Consider the following 25,623-nt stretch of genomic DNA (forward strand, 5'->3'; position numbering starts at 1 on the left):
CATACAGCCTACCTGACGGGGCCCCCTTGACCCCGCCCACAACCCACCCTGGCTCCAGCCCACAACCCCACCCCTCGTTCCGCCCCTGCCTCCACGCTGTCAGGGTGGGGGAGGGGGTGTGTGTGGAGGCAGGAGCTGGAACGTGTAACATTTATAGCGCCCCACCATTCATAACTGCATCTGAATGGGAGAGATGTCAGTGTTTTGACATCTGTGCCCTTTCAGTTTGTGTCTTCATACACCACCGACTTGTGTCCATTTACATCAGGCTACCTCTGATCTGTCACATTTAGGTCTGGAAAAATAGAAAATTATATTCTTTTCCAAATTTTTTTTTTTTCCTACCTGAATGGACACGGAGGAAGGTGGATCTAAATGCACACAAGTCAGTTCATACCTGTAAACCTACATGGAGCTTTCAATCAGGTCTGCATGAAAAAGGACCTAATTGCAAAGCTTGGGTGAAAGGTTATCAAAGGGGAGTGGTTTGGGGGTGGTAAAAATGCAGCTTGGCTGTGTGTTTTTACTGCCCCTTCCCCCCATCACATGTGTAAAAGTAGCATCTCACTATGTGCTCATGATGTATGGCTCTGTTAGTGTAACATGACTGTGTGGTGCTGACTTTGTTATGGCTGTGCTGAGTTATAGTCTGTAACACACAGTACAGCCATATATCAGGAAAGTCAGCACCACACAGTCATGTGCCCTGATCATCATAATGATAATAACCATGAGCACACAGAGTCTGGGGACTGCACATTATAAAATAGTGTGACCTGTCAGTGTGTGTGTATGTGTGCAGGGGACTGGTTGCCTGTGTACCACTGCCGTTGTCCAGATTACTCCTGCTGCTCTATCTGTCTCAGCCGCCTCAGTGATAAGTCCCTCAAGCTGCAGCACTTACTGAATGAAGGGAGCCGTATAACAGTAATATCCATCCGCCGGAGAGGCATACAGTGAGCAGGAAGAACTTTAGTTTGTGCAGGTATACTGAGAACAGCATTGTATCCCTGCACCCGAAAATGGAAAAAAAAGTCCCTCTTCTGCTTTCACCTCCTGGGCCCCTCTGGTAACCTGATGGGGCCCAGGAAATGAAAATATATTCCTCATATACCTTAGTAATCAAGTGGGTGCGGGTTAATATAGTTATTTAGCTATTTTTTTCTTTTTTTTTTAGCTAGAGGTTAAAAGCTGCTCGGGCCCCCCCTGCTGGCCAGGCCCGGTACAACAGGGCTGGTTGTACTGCCCTATCAGCGGCCCTGCAGCCATGGCATGTGTAGACCCCTATCCGCTGCCTCTGTTGCTAAAGGGGGTAGCGGTTGGTGGGCACTAAAAGACTCAACCATGAAGTTTTACACCCCCTAACCTCACGTGTAAAAGATCCTTAAAATCTCATTCACACAGGTATACATAATAAAAGTATACTAATGCGCAAACCAAAATTCAAATAAGTCAGTGAGTAGCTGTCAACACGAAATATGTTCCCACACAGTGATAATATACAAATAAATCAATGTGACATGTAATAAAAATGAATCTCCATGTGTAGAAATCCAATAAAAGTATTTATTAAAAGGTAGTAACTTATATCTAAAATTGCAGTAATCAGCTTCACATATATCCGTGGCCGGAAGTGACGTCGCCCGGCTCCTCCCGACATGGTGCGTCACAGATCAAGTGACTTGATCTGTGATGTAAGTTACTACCTTTTAATAAATACTTTTATTGGAATTCTACACATGGTGATTCATTTTTATTACATGTGAACTTGCAATGGAGGGAAGTGGATGAGATTGAGGAGATTAATACGTCCAGTGGAGTTTTCTGCCTATTTTTCAGAGTCTTTCTGACTTGGTAGAGGACTTCAAAGAGAAAGAGTTTGCCGCAAAGCGATCTATACCAGAAGTGCAACTAGACCTGTAGGGGTCTTTACCTGAGGTGAGAGGCTGGGGCACACTTTTGTCACGGATGGTGGAAGCACATTATAAAAGAACTGGATACAGGCATACCCCACTTTTAAGTACACAATGGGGTATATTTACTAAAGCTGGAAAGTGCAAAATCAGGCTCACTTCTGAATAGAAACCATTGAGCTTCTAACCACAGCTTGTTCAATTAAGCTTTGCTAATAAAACCTGGAAGCTCATTGGTTTCTATGCAGAAGTGAGCCTGATTTTGCACTTCCCAGCTTTAGTAAATAAACCCCATTGTGTACTTAAAAGTGAGCCATGCCTGTAAAAATTGTTTGCACTTCGGATGGTGACATCACTATTTTTGCACTTTATGGATTTTAGATTTTATATTTTTGTTGTTTTCTTAAATGCTCTTCTTATTGCACTTTATTTGTATTTGCATTATATTGGATGGTTACACATTATTGCATCAGCACTTTGGAATATTTTCATTATTGAGAAAGCACCACATCAATTTATTTGTATATCATTCACATAGGTACTGTAATTAAGTGAATTGTTAATGCAGCTGGAGCTGCAAGTCCTAATCTGACAGGTGTGCAGGTATGGGTAGATGGCCGAGGAGTGCAAACTCTCTGCGTTTGCGGCTGTACAACTGCACCCACACGCCTGTAAAATTAGGACCTGCATTAGACTGCCAAATTCGCTGCTGATTAGACCTGTGCTTTCAACTCACATTGTAATAAATACCATTATATGTTCAGTTCACACTGGTTTGCTCACTTGGTTGCCAGTCAAGCCCTGATGAAGGGAACATTTAGAACACAAAACGCATTGGCTATTTCTTGATCTGTACCTCTAACCTTTAATGGAATACAGTTGTATCTGGACCTCTTAGCTGTGGTGTGGCACTTAAATTTCAACCTTTGTTAAATTAGGACTTGCGGCTGTGTTCATATAGCTGCTGCATCCCCATAGCAAAACATAGGCTGCCAGCACACAGCTTCAGGCGGTTCCAGCCACATAAACAAACTGCTGATTCACACTGTACAGGCCAAAGCAGTCATGTGAATGAGCCCCAAGACCTAATTCACATACAATTGGTTCACTGTACAGAATTGCATTATGATGATATACAGTACATATTATAATTAGCTACCACTTTTTTTCAATGCTCTGTAACCATTTCTATCTAGTGGTGTGTTAGCTGCTTTTCTTTTTGATTGGGCCATAAGTGTGATTCCACTCTATTTTTTTAGAAAACACATATTACTACAGTCTTAGAAGTCATGATCCATGACGCAAAGGGAATACAATGAATGATTTACAAACAATAACCTTTTTGATGTCGCTGGCAATCAGCCACCAGCTAGTGATCTAGTGAATCTTAAAGTGTTACTAAACCCTGTAGCCTGAATTCACTATATCTGGTCTCCCACAGTACACAGAACATGGAAATGCAATTATTTTAGTAAAATTAAACTGCTAAATACCTTTTCTCATCAGCAGTATATACCGTGTTTCCTTGAAAATAAGACCTACCCCGAAAATAAGACCTAGCATTATTTTCCAGGTGGGCTGCAATATAAACCCTACCTTGAAAATAAGCCCTAGTTTAAAATGCTTGTAAAATCCTATAATCGACTCTATTACAGTAGTATATAATGTACAATGTGTGTTTCTGTAATATAAATGCGGGGAAGAGAGCTCCGGCAAGTCACAGAAGCGCTGCTATAACAAAAATATTTGGCACAATTATATTACAGAAACACACACATTATACATTATATACTACTGTATTAGAGTGGATTATAGGATTTTACAAGCATTTTAACTCAGTTAACACTGGGGATTCCTGTCAGGCAGGGAGAGAAAGGGGGAGAGAAGACAGCACATTGCATGGTAAGACCTACCCCGAAAATAAGCCCTACTGTGTCTTTTGTTGCCCAAATTATTATAAGACCCAGGCTTATATTCGGGGACACACGGTAGCAGTTTTGTGACTTCTATCAGTGTCTGGTTAAAGCGTGTAAGGAGGAGTTTTCAGTCTACTCTGATTGTCCTATGAGGATGCAGGACCCCTAACCCTCTGTCTGGACAGTACTTATTGGTCCTCTGCTGATTACATGCACCCTCCCAAGAAAAAAAATAACGCTCTATCGATACACACTAAACTGAGCATGTGCTTTGTACTTTTAGGAGATGGATTGGAGACTGTGGAAGAAAGGGATGATTAGAGAAGAAAGGATCAAACAGCCTTTTTACATAATGCAGAGGATTAACCCCTTAGGTTCCACAGTGACTATAACAAGCATGCTTTATTGCATATACAGTGCCTTGAAAAAGTATAATGTTACAACCAAACACTTAAATGTATTTAATTGGGATTTTATGTGATAGACCAGTGGTAGGCCACCCCCGGCATACAAAGCCTCTTTTTGCCACCACTCAACTCCTCCCCATCAGCAGAGCAGCTTAGGGAAGTGTCAGTGAGACACTAATGCATTCTAATTTCAGAGTTCCCCAGGCCACACCTGCACCAAGGGGAAGGCACTGCGCCCCCACACATTCTAAAAGATGGGAAACATTGTTTGGTTCTCTAACTTTGCTCTAGCTGTGATCGTCAGCTGATGAGCAGGGGGGGGAGGGGGGAGGGGGTCAGTGTTGGGCCAGATGAGCAGGGAGGTTCAGTGTTAAGTCAGATGAGCAAGGAGGTTCAGTGTTAAGTCAGATGAGCAAGGAGGTTCAGTGTTGGGCCAGATGAGCAGGGAGGTTCAGTGTTAAGTCAGATGAGCAAGGAGGTTCAGTGTTGGGCCAGATGAGCAGGGAGGTTCAGTGTTGGGCGGCCAGATGAGCAGGGAGGTTCAGTGTTGGGTGGCCAGATGAGCAGGGAGGTTCAGTGTTGGGCGGCCAGATGAGCAGGGAGGTTCAGTGTTGGGCGGCCAGATGAGCAGGGAGGTTCAATGTTGGGCCAGATGAGCAGGGAGGTTCAATGTTGGGCCAGATGAGCAGGGAGGTTCAATGTTGGGCCAGATGAGCAGGGAGGTTCAATGTTGGGCCAGATGAGCAGGGAGGTTCAGTGTTGGGCGGCCAGATGAGCAGGGAGGTTCAGTGTTGGGTGGCCAGATGAGCAGGGAGGTTCAGTGTTGGGCGGCCAGATGAGCAGGGAGGTTCAGTGTTGGGCGGCCAGATGAGCAGGGAGGTTCAATGTTGGGCCAGATGAGCAGGGAGGTTCAATGTTGGGCCAGATGAGCAGGGAGGTTCAATGTTGGGCCAGATGAGCAGGGAGGTTCAATGTTGGGCCAGATGAGCAGGGAGGTTCAATGTTGGGCCAGATGAGCAGGGAGGTTCAATGTTGGGCCAGATGAGGAGGGAGGTTCAGTCTTGGGCCAGATGAGGAGGGAGGTTCAGTCTTGGGCCAGATGAGGAGGGAGGTTCCGTGTTGGGCCAGATGAGCAGGGAGGTTCAGTGTTGGGCCAGATGGGGGGGGGGGGGTTCAGTGTTGGGACAGAAAAGCAGGGGGGTAGAGCAGTGGGGCAGATGTGAAAGGAGGTGTATTGGTGGGACAGATGAGCAGGGGGTTACAGTGGTGGGGCAGGAGACCAGGGGGAACAGAGGTAGAGAGCAGAAGAGCAGGGTTACACAGGTGAGACAGATGTGCAGGAGGTACAGTGGTGGGGCAGATGAGAAAATGGGTTACAGTGGTAGGGCAGATGAGTTCAGTGTTAGGACAGATAAGAAGGTGGGGGTACGGCATGGGGCAGATGAGAAAGGGGGGTAAAATGATGGGGCAGATGAGCAGGGGGGTTACAGTGGTGGGACAGAAGAGCAAGGAGATACAGTGGTGGGGCAGATATGCAGGAGGTTCAGCAGTGGGACAGAAAAGCAGGGGGGTTCAGCGGTGGGACATAAAAGCAGGGGGGTACAGTGATGGGGCAGATGAGCAAGGGGTTACAGTGGTGAGATAGATGAGCAGGGGGTTACAATGATGGGGCAGATGAGGGGGGGGGTTCAGTGTTGAGCTAGATGATAAGGGGGTTACAATGATGGGGCAGATGAGGGGGGGTTCAGTGTTGAGCTAGATGATAAGGGGGTTACAATGATGGGGCAGATGAGGGGGGGGGTTCAGTGTTGAGCTAGATGATAAGGGGGTTACAATGATGGGGCAGATGAGCAGGGGGGGTTCAGTGTTGGGGCAGAGGGGAGAAAGGAAGTACATTGGTGGGACAGATGAGCAGGAGGTTACAGCATTGGGGCAGAGGAGCAGAGGGTACAGAGGCGGCGCAGATGTGCAAAGGGGTGCAGGGGTGAAAGGAGGTACATTGGTGGAACACATGAGCAGGGGGTACAGTGGTGGGACAGATGTGCAGGAGGTACAGTGGTAGGGCAGACGAGAAAGGGGGTTACAGTGGTGGGGCAGATGAGCAGATAAGTTCAGTGTTTGCACAGATGAAAAGATGGTTTGGCGGTGAGACAGAAGAGCATGGGGTAAGGCGGTGGAGAAGATTGCAGGGAGGTACAGTGGTGGGGCAGATGAGAAAGGGGGAACATTGGTGGGGCAGATGAGCAGGGGGTTACAGTGGTGGGACAGAAAAGCAGGGTGGTACAGTGGTGGGACAGAAGAGCAGGGTGTTACAGTGGTGGGGCAGATGTGCAGGGGGTTACAGTGGTGGGGCAGATGAGAAAGGGGCACATTGGTGCAGCAGATGAGAAAGGGGGTACATTGGTGGGGCAGATGTGCAGAGGGTTACAGTCGTGGGGCAGATGAGAAAGGGGCACATTGGTGGGGCAGATGAGAAAGGGGGTACATGGGTGGGGCAGATGTGCAGAGGGTTACAGTGGTGGGGCAGATGAGAAAGGGGCACATTGGTGGGGCAGATGAGAAAGGGGGTACATTGGTGGGGCAGATGAGCAGGGGGTTACAGTGGTGGTGCAGATGAGCAGGGGGTTACAGTGGTGGGGCAGATGAGAAGGGGGTTACAGTGGTGGGGCAGATGAGCAGGGGGTTACAGTGCTGGGGCAGATGAGCAGGGGGTTACAGTGCTGGGGCAGATGAGCAGGGGGTTACAGTGCTGGGGCAGATGAGCAGGGGGGTTACAGTGGTGGGACAGAAGAACAGGGGGTTACAGTGGTAATGCGATCCGATTCATGTCTGAACTGACAGTTCGCAGTGCAATATGCGAGTTGAAATGGGGGTGTCATTTACAATGTATTGAGACTCCCGACAGTTTGCATATGGCAGTGTGAACTGCTGTGCAAGTCGGGTGCAATGTGGGAATCCGCAGTAGATTTGCAGGGTTCCCACATAGCACAAGTGTGAACCGAGCCCAATAGTGGAATAGCTTCCCCACTAAATTATGGGACCAATGTTTGTTTTGTTTGTGTCTTTTTGGCGATGTCTCTACCAGCTTTGCACATCTAGAGAGTGACATTTTTGCCCATTCTTCTTTGCAAAATATCTCAAGCTCTGTCAGATTGGATGGAAAGCGTCTGTGAACAGCAATTTTCAAGTCTTGCCACAGATTCTCAATTGGATTTAGGTCTGGACTTCGACTGGGCCATTCTAACACATGAATATGCTTTGATCTAAACGATTCCATTGTACCTCCGGCTGTATGTTTAGGGTCATTGTCCTGCTGGAAGGTGAATCTCCGCCCCGGTCTCTTTTGCAGACTCTAATGCCACATACACACGATCGTAATTCTCATCGGAAAAAGCTCTGATGGTTTTCCAGTCGGAATTCCAACGGAATTTCGCTCAAACTGTTTTGCCTACACACGAAATTCCGACGGTCAATAACACCGCGACATACAACATGTTCGACGGCACTATAAAAGGGAAGTTTAATGCTTCCCAGCATGCATCGAATTGTTTCTGAGCATGTGTCGGAATTTGGAGTGTCGGAATTGCATACACACGATTGAAAAGTCCGATAGAAAGGTTTTCCGTCAGAAAAATTAACAACAGGCTCTCAATCTAAAGACTGTCGGAAAATTCCGACAGAAAAAGACTGATGGGCATACACACGGTTGGAAAATCCGATGAAAAGCTCTCATCGGACTGTTTCCATCGCAAATTCCGGCTGTGTGTACGTGGCATAACAGGTTTTCTTCTAAGATTGTCCTGTATTTGGCTCCATCCATCTGCCCATCAACTCTGACCAGCTTTCCTGTCCCTGCTGAAGAAAAGCATCCTCACCACATGATGCTGCCACCACCACGTTTCACGGTGGGGATGGTGTCTGTGTTCAGGGTGATGTGCAGTGTTAGTTTTCCGCCACACATAGCGTTTTGCTTTTAAGCCAAAAAATTCCATTTTGGTCTCATCTGACCAGAGCTCCTTCTTCCACATGTTTGCTGTGTCCTCCACATGGCTTCTCACAAACTGCAAATGCGACCTCTTATGGCTTTCATTCAGCAATGTCTTTCTTCTTACCACTCTTCCACAAAGGTCAGATTTGTGGAGAGCACGACTAATAGTTGTCTTGTGGACAGATTCTCCCACCTGAGCTGTGGATCTCTGCAGCTCCTCCAGAGTTACCATGGGCCTCGTGGCTACTTCTCAGATTAATGTTCTCCTTGCTCGGCTTGTCAGTTTAGATGGACGGCCATGTCTTGGTAGGTTTGCAGTTGTGTCATACTCTCCATTTTCAAAAAATTGATTCAACAGTGCTCCGTGAGATGTTCAAAGCTTGGGATATTTTGTTATAATCTAACCCTGCTTTAAACTTCTCCACAACTTTATCCCTGACCTGCCTGGTGTGTTCCTTGGTCTTTATGATGCTGTTTGTTCACTAAGGTTCTCTAACAAACCTCGGAGGGCTTCACAGAACAGCTGTATTTCTACTGAGATTAAATGACGCACAGGTGGACTCTATTTACTAATTAGGTGACTTCTGAAGGCAATTGGTTCCTCTAGATTTTAGTTAGGGGTATCAGAGTAAAGGGGACTGAATACAAATGCACGCCACACTTTTTAGATATTTATTTGTAAAAAAAAATATGAAAACCATTTATCATTCCACTTCACAATTATGTGCCACTTTGTGTTGGTCTATCACATAGAATGCCAATAAAATACATTTACATTTTTGGATGTAACATGACATAATGTGGAAAACTTCAAGGGGTATGAATACTTTTTCAAGGTACAGTACAGACTGATTGTACTGTTGTGTGTTTAGTAACACTTTAAAAAGTGAAAATTCTGATTGCTGTTGGTATCAAAGACACTTTTCTGTCCTTCGCATCCTGCAAGATCCTTTTTTTTTTTTCTTGTAGTAAAAACATTAAACGAAGCATGAACAGAGGAAAATGAAGAAATGTCTCGTACTGCTCATGAAGCAGATGAAATCCACATTATAATATAAAGGAGGGAACGTACCCAAGGTCAGACTCTGAATGCAGCTGCAGTACAGACGGGTCAGTATCCCACTGCAGGGTCCTGCTCATCATCCAGAAAGCAGTTTAAAAAATATAAGTAGACATTTTAATTCCTGAAATAACAATGTTTAATGAATATAAAGAAAATTCACAGAAAATACAAAGGAAAGCATGCATGAACTGATGGATGAGATGAGTCAGAGATGGTAATTCCTCAGCCTTAATGGGTAACTATCTAAATATGCAGAGTAACAATCTGCCTTACAATAAATTGGCTGAGTAATCAGCAAAATTATAGATTTTTTTTTTTACCATACCTTGTCTAGATGTGCTACTAAAGACCTTTTTTCCATTGTATCTAATTTATACAAGACTTTGAAATGGGAGACAAGCAGACTGACTGACTTAAAAAGGGCATTAAAAAAAAGTACTTTGCTGCCTTGAAACACTACTTCCCCACTGAATACAATGATTTCTGCAAGCTATAGGATGGCAGAGAAATTGCAGAAATTCGTGTCTAAATTCATATTGATTTTACCTTCTATACCAGCCATTCTCAACTTTTCTATCCCTGAGGAACCACTGAAATAATTGCTGAAACCAATTAATTCGGGGTCAGTGGGAAAAATGTCCCCCGACCCTAGGTTCACATCTATGCAGCTGCGGTTGATGCGGTTTTCAGGTGCGTTTTTGCGGTGCATTTTTGAACATGCGCTTTGTGGCTTGTCTCTAACAAACTGTGTATAACTGGTTAAGGAGTGGGCCAGGAAGCCAGCTGCCGCGTCCTTAACAATTGATCAGTCATCAGCTGTCAGGGGGCTTCCCCGCTGACAGCTGAATGAAAAAACAAGCATTGCCAGCAATACAAAAATTGGCAAAAAGAAAAACTCATTGTGGGGCCCCTCCCCCAATCCATATTAGGCCCTTCAGGTCTGGTATGGATTTTGAGGGGAACCCGCAGCAAAATGTAAAAAAAAAAAAAAAAATGTAAAAGAAAAATTGGCGTGGTGTTCCCCTCCAAATTAATACCAGGGGAAATAAAAAGCTTTGCTCGTGCCGAAGGCTCTGTCTGCTTGCTCAATTCTTGAATAGCTAACAGGCAGGGCCACCCCGCGACTTCACCTGGTGGCACCTCCCCCCTGTGAGGCCATTGAACGGGGGGGCAGTGCCACCATTTTATAATGAAAGATTTGTCAAAAACTTGTGTAGCGTCTTTAGCCACTTTTTATACTTTTATAGTGAATGGGTAGGGGTACTATACCCCATACTCATTCACATAGTGGGGTATAGTACCCCTAGAGGCCCTCTTCCCCATCAACATGGACAAATCAACCCCTCCATGTTGAGGGCATGTGGCCTAATGTGGTTCAGGGGGGGAGGTGCTCGCTTGTCCCCTCCCTTTCCTGACCTGTCAGGCTGCTTGTTCCAATAAGGGTCTGGTATGGATTTCGGGGGGGAACCAACGCCATTTTTTTTTTTACACTGACGTGGGGCTTCGATAAAATCCATATTAGACCCAAGGAAACACTTTTTTTTTTGCTTTTTTTTATTGCCGGAAATGCTTTTTTTTACATTCAGCTGACAGCGGGGAAGCCCGCTGACAGCTGATAACTTATCCGTTGTTAAGGACGCGGTGGCCGACTTCCCGGGCCACTCCTTAACAACCAGCTATATAAAGTATATAATGGAGAGACAAAAAACGTACAGAGATTCTACACCCTTCCTATTTTTGTGCAAAGGATCTGGAAATTGTTTACTATGTTTACTATGATTATATTCTTGTAGCAGCAAAATTTCAGCTGTAACACTTTCATAGACTTTCATAGCAATGGGAACACTCAATATATATTTGATTAATATCAATTATGTTTTCAATAAATGTTAAAGACATTAACCCATTATATAAGCAGATGGGGGCACCACCTAAATAGAATAATATAGTTCAAATGTGCCACAAAATATGCACAAATCTTTATCAGTCCATGCATTCCATAAGTGGCAAACATGCCTTTCAATACTGATTCTTATAAGATTGCTGTCACTTTTAAAGCAATATCATAATACGGTAAATAAATATTTTCAGGCTTTATTATAGCTGATGGGGATACTCTGGGCATTTGGATCTGTGCCGCCACAGAAGTAAGATTGACTGCTCACTGTCCACTCCTATAATATGTAGGTCAAAAAGCTCATCTCACAGCAGCCACATAATCTAAGCCCTTGTACACATGGTCGGAGAATCCGTCGGAATGTGTCCTATCGGACCGTTTTGTCGGATAATCCGACTGTGTGTGGTATGCATCGGACTGTTTCCATCGGAATATCCGTCGGACCAAATTTTCCAACTTGCTGGAAATATTTTCCGACAAACTGGTCTGATCGGACATACTCCGATCATGTGTAGAGAATTCCGATCGGACAAAGTGCCACGCATGCTACACCAAAGCTATTGGCTACTAGCCTTAACGTAGTCCCGTCGTAACAAAATAACGTCATCACTTTCTGAACGATTGGATTTTCCGACAACTTCGTCCGACCGTGTGTATGCAACAGTTTCAGACAAGATCCGTCGGACAAAATCCGACGAACAGAATCCGTCGGATTTGGTTGTCGGAATCTCCGAGCGTGTGTACAAGGGCTTAGATGTAGTTTAATCTGCCTGTAGTAATGTAAACCATTCGTGCCTAGGTAATATATAGCAATATATTTAAGATGCTGCTGTCAATACTGTCCCCACTAAAGGGCAGGTTGAAAATAGGTAGATAATAGACAGCACCTGCTCCACCTAAAAATTCTAAATCCCAATGTGATACTCCGTATCTATGACTGGTACCTTATCTATATCATATGGATATCTATATCCTAATGAATGTGACAAATAAATGATACAACAGTGAATGTAAACATATAAAGTGCATATATAGAGGACTGTATAAACCAAAGTCCAATGTGAATAATCAGATAATACAAATACATTTATATATATATATATATATATATATATATATATATATATATAGTTACAATTTAAAGTGGTTGTAAACCCTTACAAACCACTTTGACCTACAGGTAAGCCTAGATTAAGGCTTACCTGTAGGTCCAAGCAATATCTCCTAAACCTATATGGTTTAGGAGATATTTGCCCGAAAACGGGCACCGCTATCTACAGCGCATGCGCCGTAGACAGCGGCGCACTGAGCGCGGCATACTCAGCTACGGAGCTGCCACGCGTGTCGGCTCCCGTGTGCATGCGCGGGAGTGACGTCATCGCGGCTTCGCCGAATGACAGCGGCGGAGCTGCGAGACCCCGCCAACAAGATGGATGCGGCGGACTACAGGGGACAGCGGCGACTTCGCTGGCTCCTGTGTCAGGTAAGTGACACATAATGGGCTACTATGCGATGCATAGTAGTCCATTATGCTTTGCCTTTGCAGGGAATGAAAGAGGAAGTAAACTCATCAGGGTTTACTTCCTCTTTAAACGTGCATATAGTGATAGCTGTGCAAAAGTATTTTCCTTATATAAACAGTGCTGTGGTGCTCCGTGTCTCATCAATGTCAATGCATCCACCTCATGGGGGCTGCAAAGATCCGCACTCACCAGATATCCTGGACTCCCTTGCCTTATAGCAAAACGAGTCCACTGTGCTTTTAGATCATTAATGGGGACCAATCCCAGTAGGATATCCTCCGGTTGCTCCCTCTATAGTAGATTACATCCAATGGTGATTCCGGGACTCCAAGGGCAAAAATTGTGCAATGTGTAGTATATGGAAAAGAAACTCCTCAGAGTAATATCCTCAGATGAGTTATTGTGAAACAGCAGCATACATAATAAAAAAAAATCATGCAAATATTATTAAAAAACTTTTAATATGACAGAACTGGATGTCACAAAAAACAAAACATCAGCCCTACTCGTGTGAGAGACGTGGACGCTGCTTACTGCATAGCGTGCGTTCTACCCTCTTGGCCGGTAGTGACATATGGGAGAATCAACTTGACGCATTTAGTCATCTATGTGCGACGTTATCAAAAGCAAAAAGTCCCCTATATACTGTATGCACTTTATATGTTTACATTCACTGTTGTATCATTTATTTGTCACATTCAATCGGATATAGATATCCATATGCTATAGATAAGGTACCAGTCATAGATAGAGAGTATCACATTGGGATCTAGTATTTTTAGGTGGAGCAGGCGCTGTCTATTATTTACATACCTAATCTGCCTATAGTTTTCTTTCTCTGGTGCCCCCCTCCTCAACATGTTAATACAATTATTATATAAAACCTTTTAGTTTTTTTTTATATATCTTAGTTTAGACTCAGCGTCATCACTAGACCCAGTGTCATCACTAGGGCTCTGTGTTTCGCAATGCAGACACATCATAGCTGGTGGCAGAGGCTGGCAGGGTTCTGTCCATACAGTAGTTTCCTGAAAACAGAAAACTAAGGGGCTGCCCAACATGTGATGCTGAACCTTCAAGATTGAAAGAACTGAAATACAATAAATGAATAGGTTGGCCGGGAACATTAATGTTAGCCATACACCTGTCAAAAAATTGTTTAAATGCGTTTTCGGGAAAAACCAACACATGGTCGTGAGAGCAAAAAATAAATGAATCCTTTTTTGGTTTGTTTTGTCACATATGTCTAGTGCAAACTGTTTGGGGCAAGAAAAACATTAACCTTTCAATTTATCGTCCGTTCGGCAGAAGTTTTCCAAACGTTTCCTTCGATTTTTGGGTTCAAATTGCACCCATACACTAGGCGAAAAATAGTTTGAAAATCTGTCATTTGGACAGTTCTTTCATTTTATCGTCCAGGTAATGGGCTCAGATTGAAAATTGGTTGTGATGTTTTTGAGCCCAAAAAAAATAAAAAAAATAAAAGGAAATGTTTGGTAAACTTCTGCAGAACAGAGGATAAATTGAAAGGTTAATGTGTTTCTTGCTCCAACAGTTTGCACTAGACATATGTGACAAAGGGAACGAAAAATTGATTCATTTATGTCCATTGAATGATTTATCAATCAAAATTCAGTCATAACATGATGGCAAAATAATTTTCCCTCACGACTTTGACAGCAAAGGTCAGACGGAACGAATGCGGTGGACAATTCGATCCTGTGTGGGCTTAATCGGACCTTTGCTGTCGAAAAATCAGACGGACTTCAGATTTGGAACATGTTCCAATTTTTCCAACGGACTTGAATCTCGGAATGAAAAATCCATTCGTCTGTATTCCATCTGTAAAACTGACGCTAGGGCAGCTATTGGCTACTGGCTATGAACTTTCTTATTCTAGTTCGGTCAGTGGCGTATCCAGGGTATGGCAGATATGGCAAGTGCCATGGGCGCCATATGAAGGGGGCTCTCCTGAGTGGCTGGGTAGCAAGGCATTTACAGAGTTCTCTTCTTAAAATGGCCCTGGTATCGCTCACTGTCAGCCTGGGGTGGGATCCTGGCTGGCGGAGGTTACTTTAGGTCGTTAGCCCCTGGCTCACTGCCGAAACTGGTTGCTAGCCATGACCCACCTGTTTTGACAGGGGCGCAGTTTCAGTGCTTGCCATAGGCGCCATTTTCACTAGATACGCCTCTGAGTCCGGTCGTACGTCATCACGGTCAAATCTGTCAAACTTTGGTGTGGATTGTGTGTGGCCAAGTCCGTTCGTTTGGAAAGTCCCTCGGACCTAGTCTACCAGAAAGTCCGGTCGTGTGTACGCGGCATTAGCAATTTCATTACAGGAGAGAAGTCTGTACAACTGTGCAAGACGGAAGATATGTCTGGAGTTCACTCTTATTAAAATAATTGACCGTGGTTATTTGTAGAATAAGATTTTTGAAGTATCATATTATCAGAATAAAAATATATGCAAGATATTTTTTTTTGCAGACTGGTTTTCCTTTATTTAACATATAAAGGTTTTAGTGCTGGTTCCCAATAGTGTGACATCTGATGCTACCGGAGTCACATGACAAAGGAAAACACATTATATTCAATGGTGCCCATTCTCATCAATGCGGGTTGGCACGGTGAGACTTTGAAAAAGGCTGCTGTGCTACTTTGGTGCGATTTACAGTTTGGAATATGCAAAGCCAATCAAAGTTGTACCACATAACCACATCAAAAAAGCGCATCAAAATCGCATCGCAGCAGTGTAAACCGAGACTTATTCTGCTGATAGAGTTGCTTTTGCTACAGAATATTCACACACTTTGCCAAAACACACAAATGCTTTCTTACCCCATAAGGCCACTTTGAATATTCCTAAGAATAAGAAATAAGAATGGTTTATTATTAATCCAAATGAAATAAAACTAAAATAAAACACAGATCTTCTGTCTTCTAAGACCTAAGAAACTATTTCAAACAGTGGCGGGTAATATGGGTGCCCCAACTAGATTCAAAACCAAAAACTTGTTTCCACTACTGGTTCTCCTCTGTGACAGACCCAACCAGGCCAGGGACTTTTGAAGGGGACTATAGGGAAGCCTTTCGCCTACTGACTATGGGCCCTAGCTTTTAAGGGAACACTAATCTTTGGTAGGTGTGTGCCTGGAGGACCATTGGAGTGGGCTTCGAATTTGGGTACGTCTCCCTGAAACACACAGAAAAGGGGCCTATGTGCCCAAACCAGCAATGACTGCTTTAGACTGTGGGAGCAGAAGCAGAATTTAATATCATCTGCTCAAAGCAACCTGAGGGTGTGGTCTCCTGCTATAGTCTGTTTATTAAGGTGTTATGTGTTTATTGTTAAGTACAGTGCCTTTTTTAGATAACAGTTTTAGGCAAGGGGTCATAAAACAAAATAAAATAAAACGACATAAACAGAAAATGTTATTATATACAGTGCCTTGAAAAAGTATTCATACCCCCTTGAAATTTTCCACATTTTGTCATGTTACAACCAAAAACGTAAATGTATTTTATCGGGATTTTATGTGATAGACCAACACAAAGTGGCACATAATTGTGAAGTGGAAGGAAAATGATAAATGGTTTTCAAAATTCTTATACACATAAATATATGAAAAGTGTGGGGTATATTTGTATTCAGCCCCCTTTACTCTGATACCCCTAACTAAAATCTAGTGGAACCAATTGCCTCTAGAAGTCACCTAATTTATAAACAGAGTGTGTACTTTAATCCCAGTCTAAATACAGCTGTTCTTTGAAGCCCTCAGAGGTTTGTTAGTGAACAAACAGCACCATGAAGGGCAAGGAACACATTAGACAGGTGACTCCATAAAGTTGTGGAGAAGTTTAAAGCAGGGTTAGGTTAAAAAAAACATCCCAAGCTTTGAACATCTCACGGATCACTGTTCAATCCATCATCCAAAAATGGAAAGCGTATGACACAACTGCAAACCTACTAAGACATTGCCGTCCACCTAAACTGACAGGCTGAGCAAGGAGAGCATTAATCAGAGAAGCAGCCAAGAGACCCATGATAACTCTGGAGGAGCTGCAGAGATCCACAGCTCAGGTGGGAGAATCTGTCCACAGGACAACTATTAGTCGTGCTCTCCACAAATCTGCCCTTTATGGAAGAGTGGCAAGAAGAAAGACATTGTTGAAAGAAAGCCATAAGAAGTCCCGTTTGCAGTTTGCGAGAAGCCATGTGAGGGACACAGCAAACATGTGGAAGAAGGGACTCTGGTCAGATGAGACCAAAATTGAACTTTTTGACTGAAACATGGTGGTGGTAGTATGTTGTGGGGATGCTTTTCTCCAGCAGGGACAGGGAAGCTGGTCAAAGAAGATGGAAAGATGGATGGAGCCAAATACAGGACAATCTTAGAAGACAACCTGTTATTGTCTGCAAAAGACTTGAGACTGGGGCGGAGGTTCACCTTCCAGCAGGACAAAGACCCCAAACATACAGCCAGAGCTACAATGGAATGGTTTAAATCAAAGCATAGTCAAGTATTAGAATGGCCCAGTCAAAGTCTGGACCTAAATCCAATTGAGAATCTGCGGCAAGAAACAATTGTTCACAGACAGATCCAATCTGACAGAGCTTAAGCTATTTTGCAAAGAAGAATGGGCAGAAATTTCACTTTCCAGATGTGCAAAGCTGGTAGAGACATCCCCAAAAAGACTTGCAGCTGTAATTGCAGTGAAAGGCAGTTCTACAAAGTATTGACTGAGGGGGGCTGAATACAAATGTACATCACACTTTTCACATATTTATTTGTAAAAAAACTTTAAAAAACATTTATAATTTTTCTTCCACTTCACAATTGTGTGTGCCACTTTGTGTTGGTCTATCACATAAAATCCCAATAAAATACATTTACGTTTTTGGTTGTAACATGACAAAATTTGGAAAATTTCAAGGGGGGGGGGGGAATACTTTTTCAAGACATTGTATGTCTCTCCCATTGTTTGCCTCCTAGGTGTGCGTTCCCATCGTTAATTGAGTCACCTACTGTTTGTCTGTCTGCCCATCTCTTGGAGATGTAATTAGTATTGTGTCCACTTTAGCTTGTTATCAAACCATTATGGGATGTTATGTGTTAATGCTTATAATAATGTGTAATGTACATTGTGTATCCAGCGTTTTTGGGCTGGGTGCCAAACGGTCTGGGCACCTTGGTTTATTTAAGTGGATAGTTGTTAGTTAGATCACTGTCAGCTATTAGTTGCTAGATGTGAATTAGCATTATGTGTATGTTGGCTGTTCATTAGCTATGTTAAATATATTCCCGATTGCATTGTTGGGGTAATGTGATCAGACTCTACTTTTTTAAATTGTGTGCTATATACAGTACTCTATGTGAATTTTCAATAAACAGTTGAAGTTTGCACCTAAGCTAGTGTTGTCTAGTATATTGGATGCAATATTCAGCTATAATACCAGACTGGAGAAAGCTATATCTTCATGGAGGCACCCAAGCTGGGTGATGGATAGTTCCATTTCAAACACATTAAAAAGAAACTGATACCAAGAAAAATATGGAGGCTGTCACTGCCGATTTCTTCCTTAAAATTATAGCTGACAGGCTGCCATATTGATTCTCTGAACCTAATCCATTCTCTGTCACTGATTTGGAACACGCATGCAGCAAGTTGAAGTATACGTAAACTCTAATAAGCTTATATTTGCTCCCACAGATTACAATCTCCCTACAAGGTGCCCCCCAACTACACTGGGAGGTACTAGAGCCCACCGGGTAGGAGAAATATGCGAGGAAGCTTTGGGGGGGGTGGGGGGTTGGGGTTTCACACCCTGCATTCTGTACACAGCACACCCCTAAGCTCTGTATACAGCACACCCCTAAATTCTGTACACAGCATACCCCTAAACTCTGCAGTCTGTACACAGCACACCCCTAACCTCTGCACAGCACAATCCAAAACCCTGCATTTTGTACATAGCGCACCCCTCAACCCTGCATGTAGTGACCCCTGAACTCTGTACTCTGTACATAGCACACCCCTGAACTCTACCTCTGTATGTAGCACTCCCCTAAACGATGTACACTGTGCACCCCTGAACTCTGCATTCTGTACATAATGCACTCTTGAACCCTGCACTCTGTATGTAGTGCATCCCTGAACTCTGCACTCTGTTCATAGAGTAATCCTGAACTCTACACTTTTTATGTAACACGCTCCTGAACTCTGCACTCTGTACATAATGTAATCCTGAACCCTGCACTCTGTACGTAGCGCACCCCAGATACAACCGGCCCTTTGAGGGCAGCCATACTGCGGCTGCAATGAAATTGAGTTTGACACCCCTGCCTTTTTCTAAAAAGCTTTATGTGTGCTACAAAGCAGCACATCCAGAATTCTTGCCTGGCTAGGCCGGGCAGAGCCCATTGGTAGAGCTGCGCAGGCACCATAATGGTGGCCTCTGAAAGGGGAGGAATCTACTAGGAGGTGAACATCGCTTTCCGACAAAGTTTGCTTAAAGGGGTTGTAAAGCTTCATTTTTTATTTTCTAAATAGGTTCCTTTAAGCTAGTGCATTGTTTGTTCACTTACCTTTTCCTTCGATTTCCCTTCTAGATGTTTTTTTTCTTTGTCTGAATTTCTCACTTCCTGTTTCTCCTCAGTAAACTTCACACCATCATCCGAGCGGTGTTTAGTCAGCCAGAACAGCTTACTGAACAGCATACTGAGGAGGAACAGGAAGTGAGAAATTCAGACCAAGAAAAATAAAAAATAAACATTTGGAAGGGAAATTGAAGGAAAAGGTAAGTAAACCAACAATGCACTAGCTTAAAGGAACCTATTTTGAAAATAAAAAACAAATCTTTACAGCCCCTTTAAAAAAGTCCTTCAACTGATGAGGGACTGATTCACACCTATGCATTTTTAGTGCTTTTTGCATTTTGAAGATTTTCACTACAGTCCATTTAACACGGTTTCCTATGGAACACGTTCTGTAGTGCAAATCTGCAAAATGCAAAAAGTACTAAAAATGCATAGGTGTGAATCAGGCCTTAAGCCCCATACACACTATCGGATTTTCTGCTGATTTTTGTCTTCATATTTACCAAAACCATATAATATGAGGTCAAAACTTAGGAGTTTCAAATTGTATGCAATCAGGCAGGCCCTTGCACTACATGATTTTGGTAAATCTGAAGACAAAAATCAGCAGAAAATCTGATAGTGTGTATGGGGCTTAAGAAGGCTTTACTATGCTACGTATTGATCGTTTGGAGGACTTTTGGATTCCTTTTGTCACTTATCATTATACTGTTCTATTAGGTTCCAAGCCCCATTCCATATAAGCCATCGTTTCCATACACCGTACTAATAATTGCCAAAAAGCCTGAAATAGGTGCACGCAATCTAGAATATACAGTTCTATAGATATTAGGCTGTATCTGAACTAAAAAAAACAGTGGTTCTGGACATGAAAAATTATTATTTGCCACACCCAGGCCCTGTATGCTGGCTACCACTCTTGGCTAGCTAGTTGCTAAAACCAGGCAGAAGATGATTCTCACTTCAATCCATAGGCACATCATAAGGCCTTTCATGCACAAAACTTTATTGTGGCAGATGAACAACTCGAAGCTCCCTCTGGGACCTCATCCAGCTTGGGATAAAACACTCATCACAGGAGTAGGTCCCAGGTAGGGCTTCATGCTGTCCTTCTGTTATAATACAGTTTCACTTACAAAGGATTTTATTGCATGCCGCCGGATTCTTTCTCTAAGTTTTGAATGTGCATCTGGCTGTTGAGACATAAAGGAATGATAGGCATGGTTTCACCCACTGTCCTGAACTGAGGTATACTCTTTATTTGTTTGGGATGTGCGCTGGATTTGGACAAGTGAATACCTTCTGTAGTAAGAAGGCTTTATTGTGTTGTTGCATGTTACAAAAATCTGTTGGGAATTATGGTTATTATGACACTGGTACTGCAGTTTATGAGAGATTTATCCACATGCAAAAATAAAAATGATGCAGCGCATGAAATGTTTAGTTTGAGGCATGTAGGCCAAGTGCTAGGCTCAAAATGACTTCTGTAGAGGCTCATCAGGGCTCTTATGTGCGGTGAGTACATACATACATACATACATACATTGTAGTATTCATAATATCCACATGAATAAGGCTGAGATACACATCTTACCGTCCCATTATTGTACCATCAACAGAGTCCTGGCTTCCAGTCTCACTGGGCGTGCTCAATGATTTTGATGAAGGAGACATTGGGGTTGGAACTAAGAAATAAAGAAAAACAAAAAACATATTTTTTTCAACTCCAATAAATCAAATATATTTATGCTAATATCTATACCAGGGATATTGAATTAGAATTCACAGAGATCCAGTTAGTAAAATATTTTTCCAATAGAGGTCTGAACCGCATGATTGTGCGATGCCTCAGATCCTTCACATCACAGACCCCTTCTGTTGTTAGGCTAGGTTCATCTCTGTGGCTGAAGAACATCAGCAAAATCGCATGCATTCCCGACCCACAGAGAAACACGCTGCACTTAAGCAGATGTGCGGCATGCCATTAATTCTTAATGATATGTGCTCATTGTTGTGCAAAGTATTAACATAAACCCCAACATAGAAAATGCATTAGCAACATATACCCATACAGTGCAAGTAAAACCACATATAAAATAACACCAATTGTTGTAAATAAGCACTAATAAGATCAGTACTGAAATCTCAATGGTACTAGTGCTCCAAAGAAATATGTGCAAAAAAATACTAAATAAAAATCAAAAATAAAAAATAAATAAAAATAAAAAACTCGTTAAAAAGTCCAGGTAGGTGAGTTCAAAACAAAACTGGTAAGGAGCCATTTGTTATCTACACGGTGGTGCTGCACTTTAATCTTTGCCTCACGACTACACCTGTTTTGGATTTTTTGACAAGTCACTGTGGACATTTGTTTGTTTTGAACTCACCTACCTGGACTTTTTAACGAGTTTTTTATTTTTATTTATTTTTGATTTTTGATTTTTATTTAGTATTTTTTTGCACATATTTCTTTGGAGCACTAGTACCATTGAGATTTCAGTACTGATCTTATTAGTGCTTATTTACAACAATTGGTGTTATTTTATATGTGGTTTTACTTGCACTGTATGGGTATATGTTGCTAATGCATTTTCTATGTTGGGGTTTATGTTAATACTTTGCACAACATTGAGCAAACATGCACTTCATTGTTTATTCACACCTTAATTTAAATATTAAGGATTGCGCAGTTCTATTTCTTCCTTTTTTCAAGTCTTTTTTATATAGCATTTTTGGTATATATTTTGAATTGCTGCATGACAAAAAAATTGTGTTTGTTTTTTCACTGTAGCGCAGATTTTCTTTTCTTTTTTAAATTCTTAATGATACCCTCACATATCGGCACCTATGGCACATTTGTGCTGCAAGTCGGGACTTCTTTGCCTGTGTTTCTATTGGGTAGGATAGCCAATTCATTTTAATTGCAAAAGGCACATGCACAGATCTGAACTAAGCCTCATATCACAATCCTGTTCTTACATCAGCTTCCTAAGTTCTTCCCCCTCTCGCATCAAAATCCCCCTCCCCATTACGGTCTTCAGCCCCCCATTATTGTCTTCAGTGACCCCAATAATGTCTTCCGCAACCCCCCCTTTTACTGTCCTCAGCCTCCTCGTTACTGTTCTCAACCTTCTCCATTACTGTTCTTAACCCCCTCCATTACTGTCCTCAGTGAACCCATTACTGTCCTCAGTGACCCTATTACGGTGTTCAGCAACCCCCTCCATGACTGTCCCCAGCCTGCCCCATTACTGTCCTCAGCCCCAACCCCTCAAAACTGTTTTCAAGCTTCCCCATTAACATCTTCAGTGACCCCATTGATGTCCTCAGCTCACTGTCCTAACCCCTGCCCCTCATTACTCTGTTCTCAGGCCCCCCTATTACTGTCCTAACCCCTTCCCTCCTTTACTGTCCTCAGACACCTCCCCCACATTACTGACCTCAGCTCCCCCAGTTACTGTCCCCAGTCTTCCCCATTACTGTCTTCAGTGACCCCATTAATGTTCTCAGCCGCTCCCTATATCATCATAATCCCTTCCCCCCATTACTGTCCTCATCCCCAGATTACTGTCATAACCCCTTCCCCCATTACTGTTCTCAGCCACCCTCCCCCCCCATTACTGTCCTCAGCCTCCCTCCACTACTGAACGCAGCCCCCCTCCATCACTGTCTTCAGCTCCCCAATTGCCCATTACTGTCATAACCCCTTCCTTCCATTACTGTCCTCAGCCCTCTCCCACCCCCAAAAATGTCCTCAGCTCCCCCATTACTGCCCTAACCCCTTTCCTCCCCATTACTGTCCTCAGCCCCCCACCCCCCCATTACTGTCCTCAGACCCTCTCCACTGCTGTCATCAGCTCCTCCTTATTACCGTCTTCAGCCCTATAAACAAAGAAAGAATTTCTCCTGCGACCCGTGAAGGCGTTGTTGGTATAGAGTGGTAGTACCTTCAAAGAAAGGATAATAGAGAATGATCATGCGTGTCCCGGGGACAGGCTGCCTAAACTGACCAGGGGTGGTCCGAAGAAGGCCAAGTGGAAGAAAGAGGTAGAAGGCGAGTAATCTGACGCTTGGATCAAAACGATACACTTTATTCGTACAAAATAGATAAATGCATATAGAAGCATATAAAAAGTTTCTACGTATTCATAAAAGCTGGGTTATAAAATATACACATTAAAATTAGACATGCCCATACAAGGGCAAGTGCTCAAAGGTGGGCTCACCTTTGTATGGACATGTCCAATTTCTAATTTTAATGTGTATATTTTGTAACCCAGCTTTTATGAATACGTAGAAACTTTTTATATGCTTCTATATGCATTTATCTATTTTGTATGAATAAACTATCGTTTTGATGCACAAGCCTTCCACCTCTTTCTTCCACTCCCCCCCCCCCCCCCCATTCCTGTCATCAGTTGGCAGGCACAGCAGGCCTTGACAGAGGGTGGGAGCTGAAAGCTGGTGATTGTTTGCTAGTTGCTTGTTAACTCAGGCAGCTCCCCCCCTCCGTCCAGAGCTGTCCTGCCTCCTGCTGTTAGCCCTGTGAGAACCACAGCGGTGGTGGTGATGGCTGCTGGGCAGAACGGCTCCTAAATCGCAGAACCATGGCGTTCTGGATTGGACATTGACGCAATCTGACTCCGGACCGCAGTCCACCATTTAGTGATGCCTGGTGTATACTATACTTCTACTAGGCTTTAATTATATAAAGTAGATCAAAACTGTAACTCTCCAACTGTAAGACAATTAGTTTGCTGTGCATCATACACAATTGAAAGTTTTTTTTGTTTTGTTTTCATAAAATATAATTTTCACTTTCTTCACCCTAGTTTACATATCAGTGCTGTTGATCTCCGCCAGCTTCTTGCAGTCACTTCCTGTCTATATGCACTCCAATGGTCACACATCTTTGCTCTGGACCAGCTTGTTCATAGTGACAATGGTGGATCATGCCTGAGCAATGTGTGTCGTTACATCAGTTTGTATAGTCAGCCAGGGCAGCATGTGACAAAGTGACAAAGCAACACAATAAAAGCCCATAACAGGAAGTGTCTGAACAAGGATCTTCATGGCAGGATCACCAGGTACCATTTTAATGAAAGCTGCATATTTAAAAGAAAAAAGATAACTTCTGAAATTACAAAACCTGTTAATGCTTATATAAGGTTTTAGTAATTAGGTGTCAATCTACTTTAAAGGGACATTCCACTAGAAACTTGAGTTTTAGTTCTGGGTGGTAGCCTGCACGTTCAAACACTTTCTGCCATCTTACTTCTCTCATTGGTTCCATTGGTGATATCTCTGCACAAGAGTTCCGAATCAAAATTGGGACACATTTTTAGTTATTTGGAAATTCGGATGTATCCAAAATTTCTGAATTACAATAGGAGTGAATCAAAAACAACAAAACTAAAATTTTCAGACTAAATTTGAATTTGAATCGCTTTCGAATCAAAAACAAATCTTTTTCAAATCAAATTCGAATTTCCAAAGAGAATAGAATAGAGCATAAAGAAATAGAATAGAACAGATTAAAGCAGAACAAAACAGAACAGAAAAGTGTAGAAAAAAACTAGAATAGAAAATGAAGGGCTACCATAGAAAATAAAGGAATACAATAGAAAATAAAACAGTAGAATAGAAAAGAATAGAGTAAAACAGAACAAAATAGAATATAATAGAAAAGAAAATAACAACAGAATAGAATAAAAAAAAAAATAGAAGAGAATAAAACAGACAAAATATAACTATGTTCTGAAATTCGAATTTCAATATAGAATAAATTTGAATTCAAATAGAATAGAAAATAATAAAATAGAAGAGAATAGAATAGAAACAAAGAATATAAGGAACATAGAATATAAAAGGAATAGAATAAAAAAAAAAACAATAGAATGGGATAGAATGGAAAATTCAGATCAACCACCTGAATTTTAGTACCTATCCACCTCATGTGTGAGTGAGGCCTTTGCCCTGTACATATTAAGAAAATCAGAAAAACATTTTTGCCCTAGGAACAATCGTACGATTTTCTGATAGCGTGTACACAACTTTCTACAGCTGACTCCGGACCTTCCGAATGAAAATTTCCCGAAGGGACAAACTCCAAAATTTTTCTTGTACAGGAACAGAAAGAACGATTTACATTTAATGTGACCGTTTTCATACAAGAAATATTAGATATATGAAAGACTGCACATTAACAGAAACAACAAATACCAAAAGAAAAAAAAAAGCCTTTGTCACATGAGAATGTTCGTACATTATTTCTGTCCTCGGTTCCGACTAGACATGTACGATTCGCTTTGTTACA

At 42.6% G+C, this 25,623-nt stretch overlaps 1 protein-coding gene across 4 annotated transcripts in view; it reads right to left on the reverse strand.

Moving 5' to 3' along the window:
• DYNC1I1 (dynein cytoplasmic 1 intermediate chain 1) overlaps window positions 1-25,623 on the reverse strand; it is a 792,350-nt gene that overhangs the window by 555,114 nt on the left and 211,613 nt on the right. For 2 of the 4 annotated variants that reach the window (XM_077490748.1, XM_077490747.1), the window contains 3 exons: window positions 20,902-20,992; window positions 15,547-15,570; window positions 9,297-9,356 (listed from right to left, as the gene is read on the reverse strand). In XM_077490748.1, coding sequence (XP_077346874.1) covers window positions 9,297-9,356; window positions 15,547-15,570; window positions 20,902-20,992 — 175 coding nt within the window. The remainder of the gene's footprint in view (window positions 1-9,296; window positions 9,357-15,546; window positions 15,571-20,901; window positions 20,993-25,623) is intronic. The other 2 variants (XM_077490749.1, XM_077490750.1) reach the window with 2 other exon arrangements.

The sequence above is a fragment of the Lithobates pipiens genome, unplaced genomic scaffold (genome assembly GCF_037356315.1).
Source record: "Lithobates pipiens isolate NorthernLeopardFrog02 unplaced genomic scaffold, aLitPip1_a1.2 Scaffold_19, whole genome shotgun sequence".
NCBI classification, from domain to species: Eukaryota; Metazoa; Chordata; class Amphibia; order Anura; family Ranidae; genus Lithobates; species Lithobates pipiens.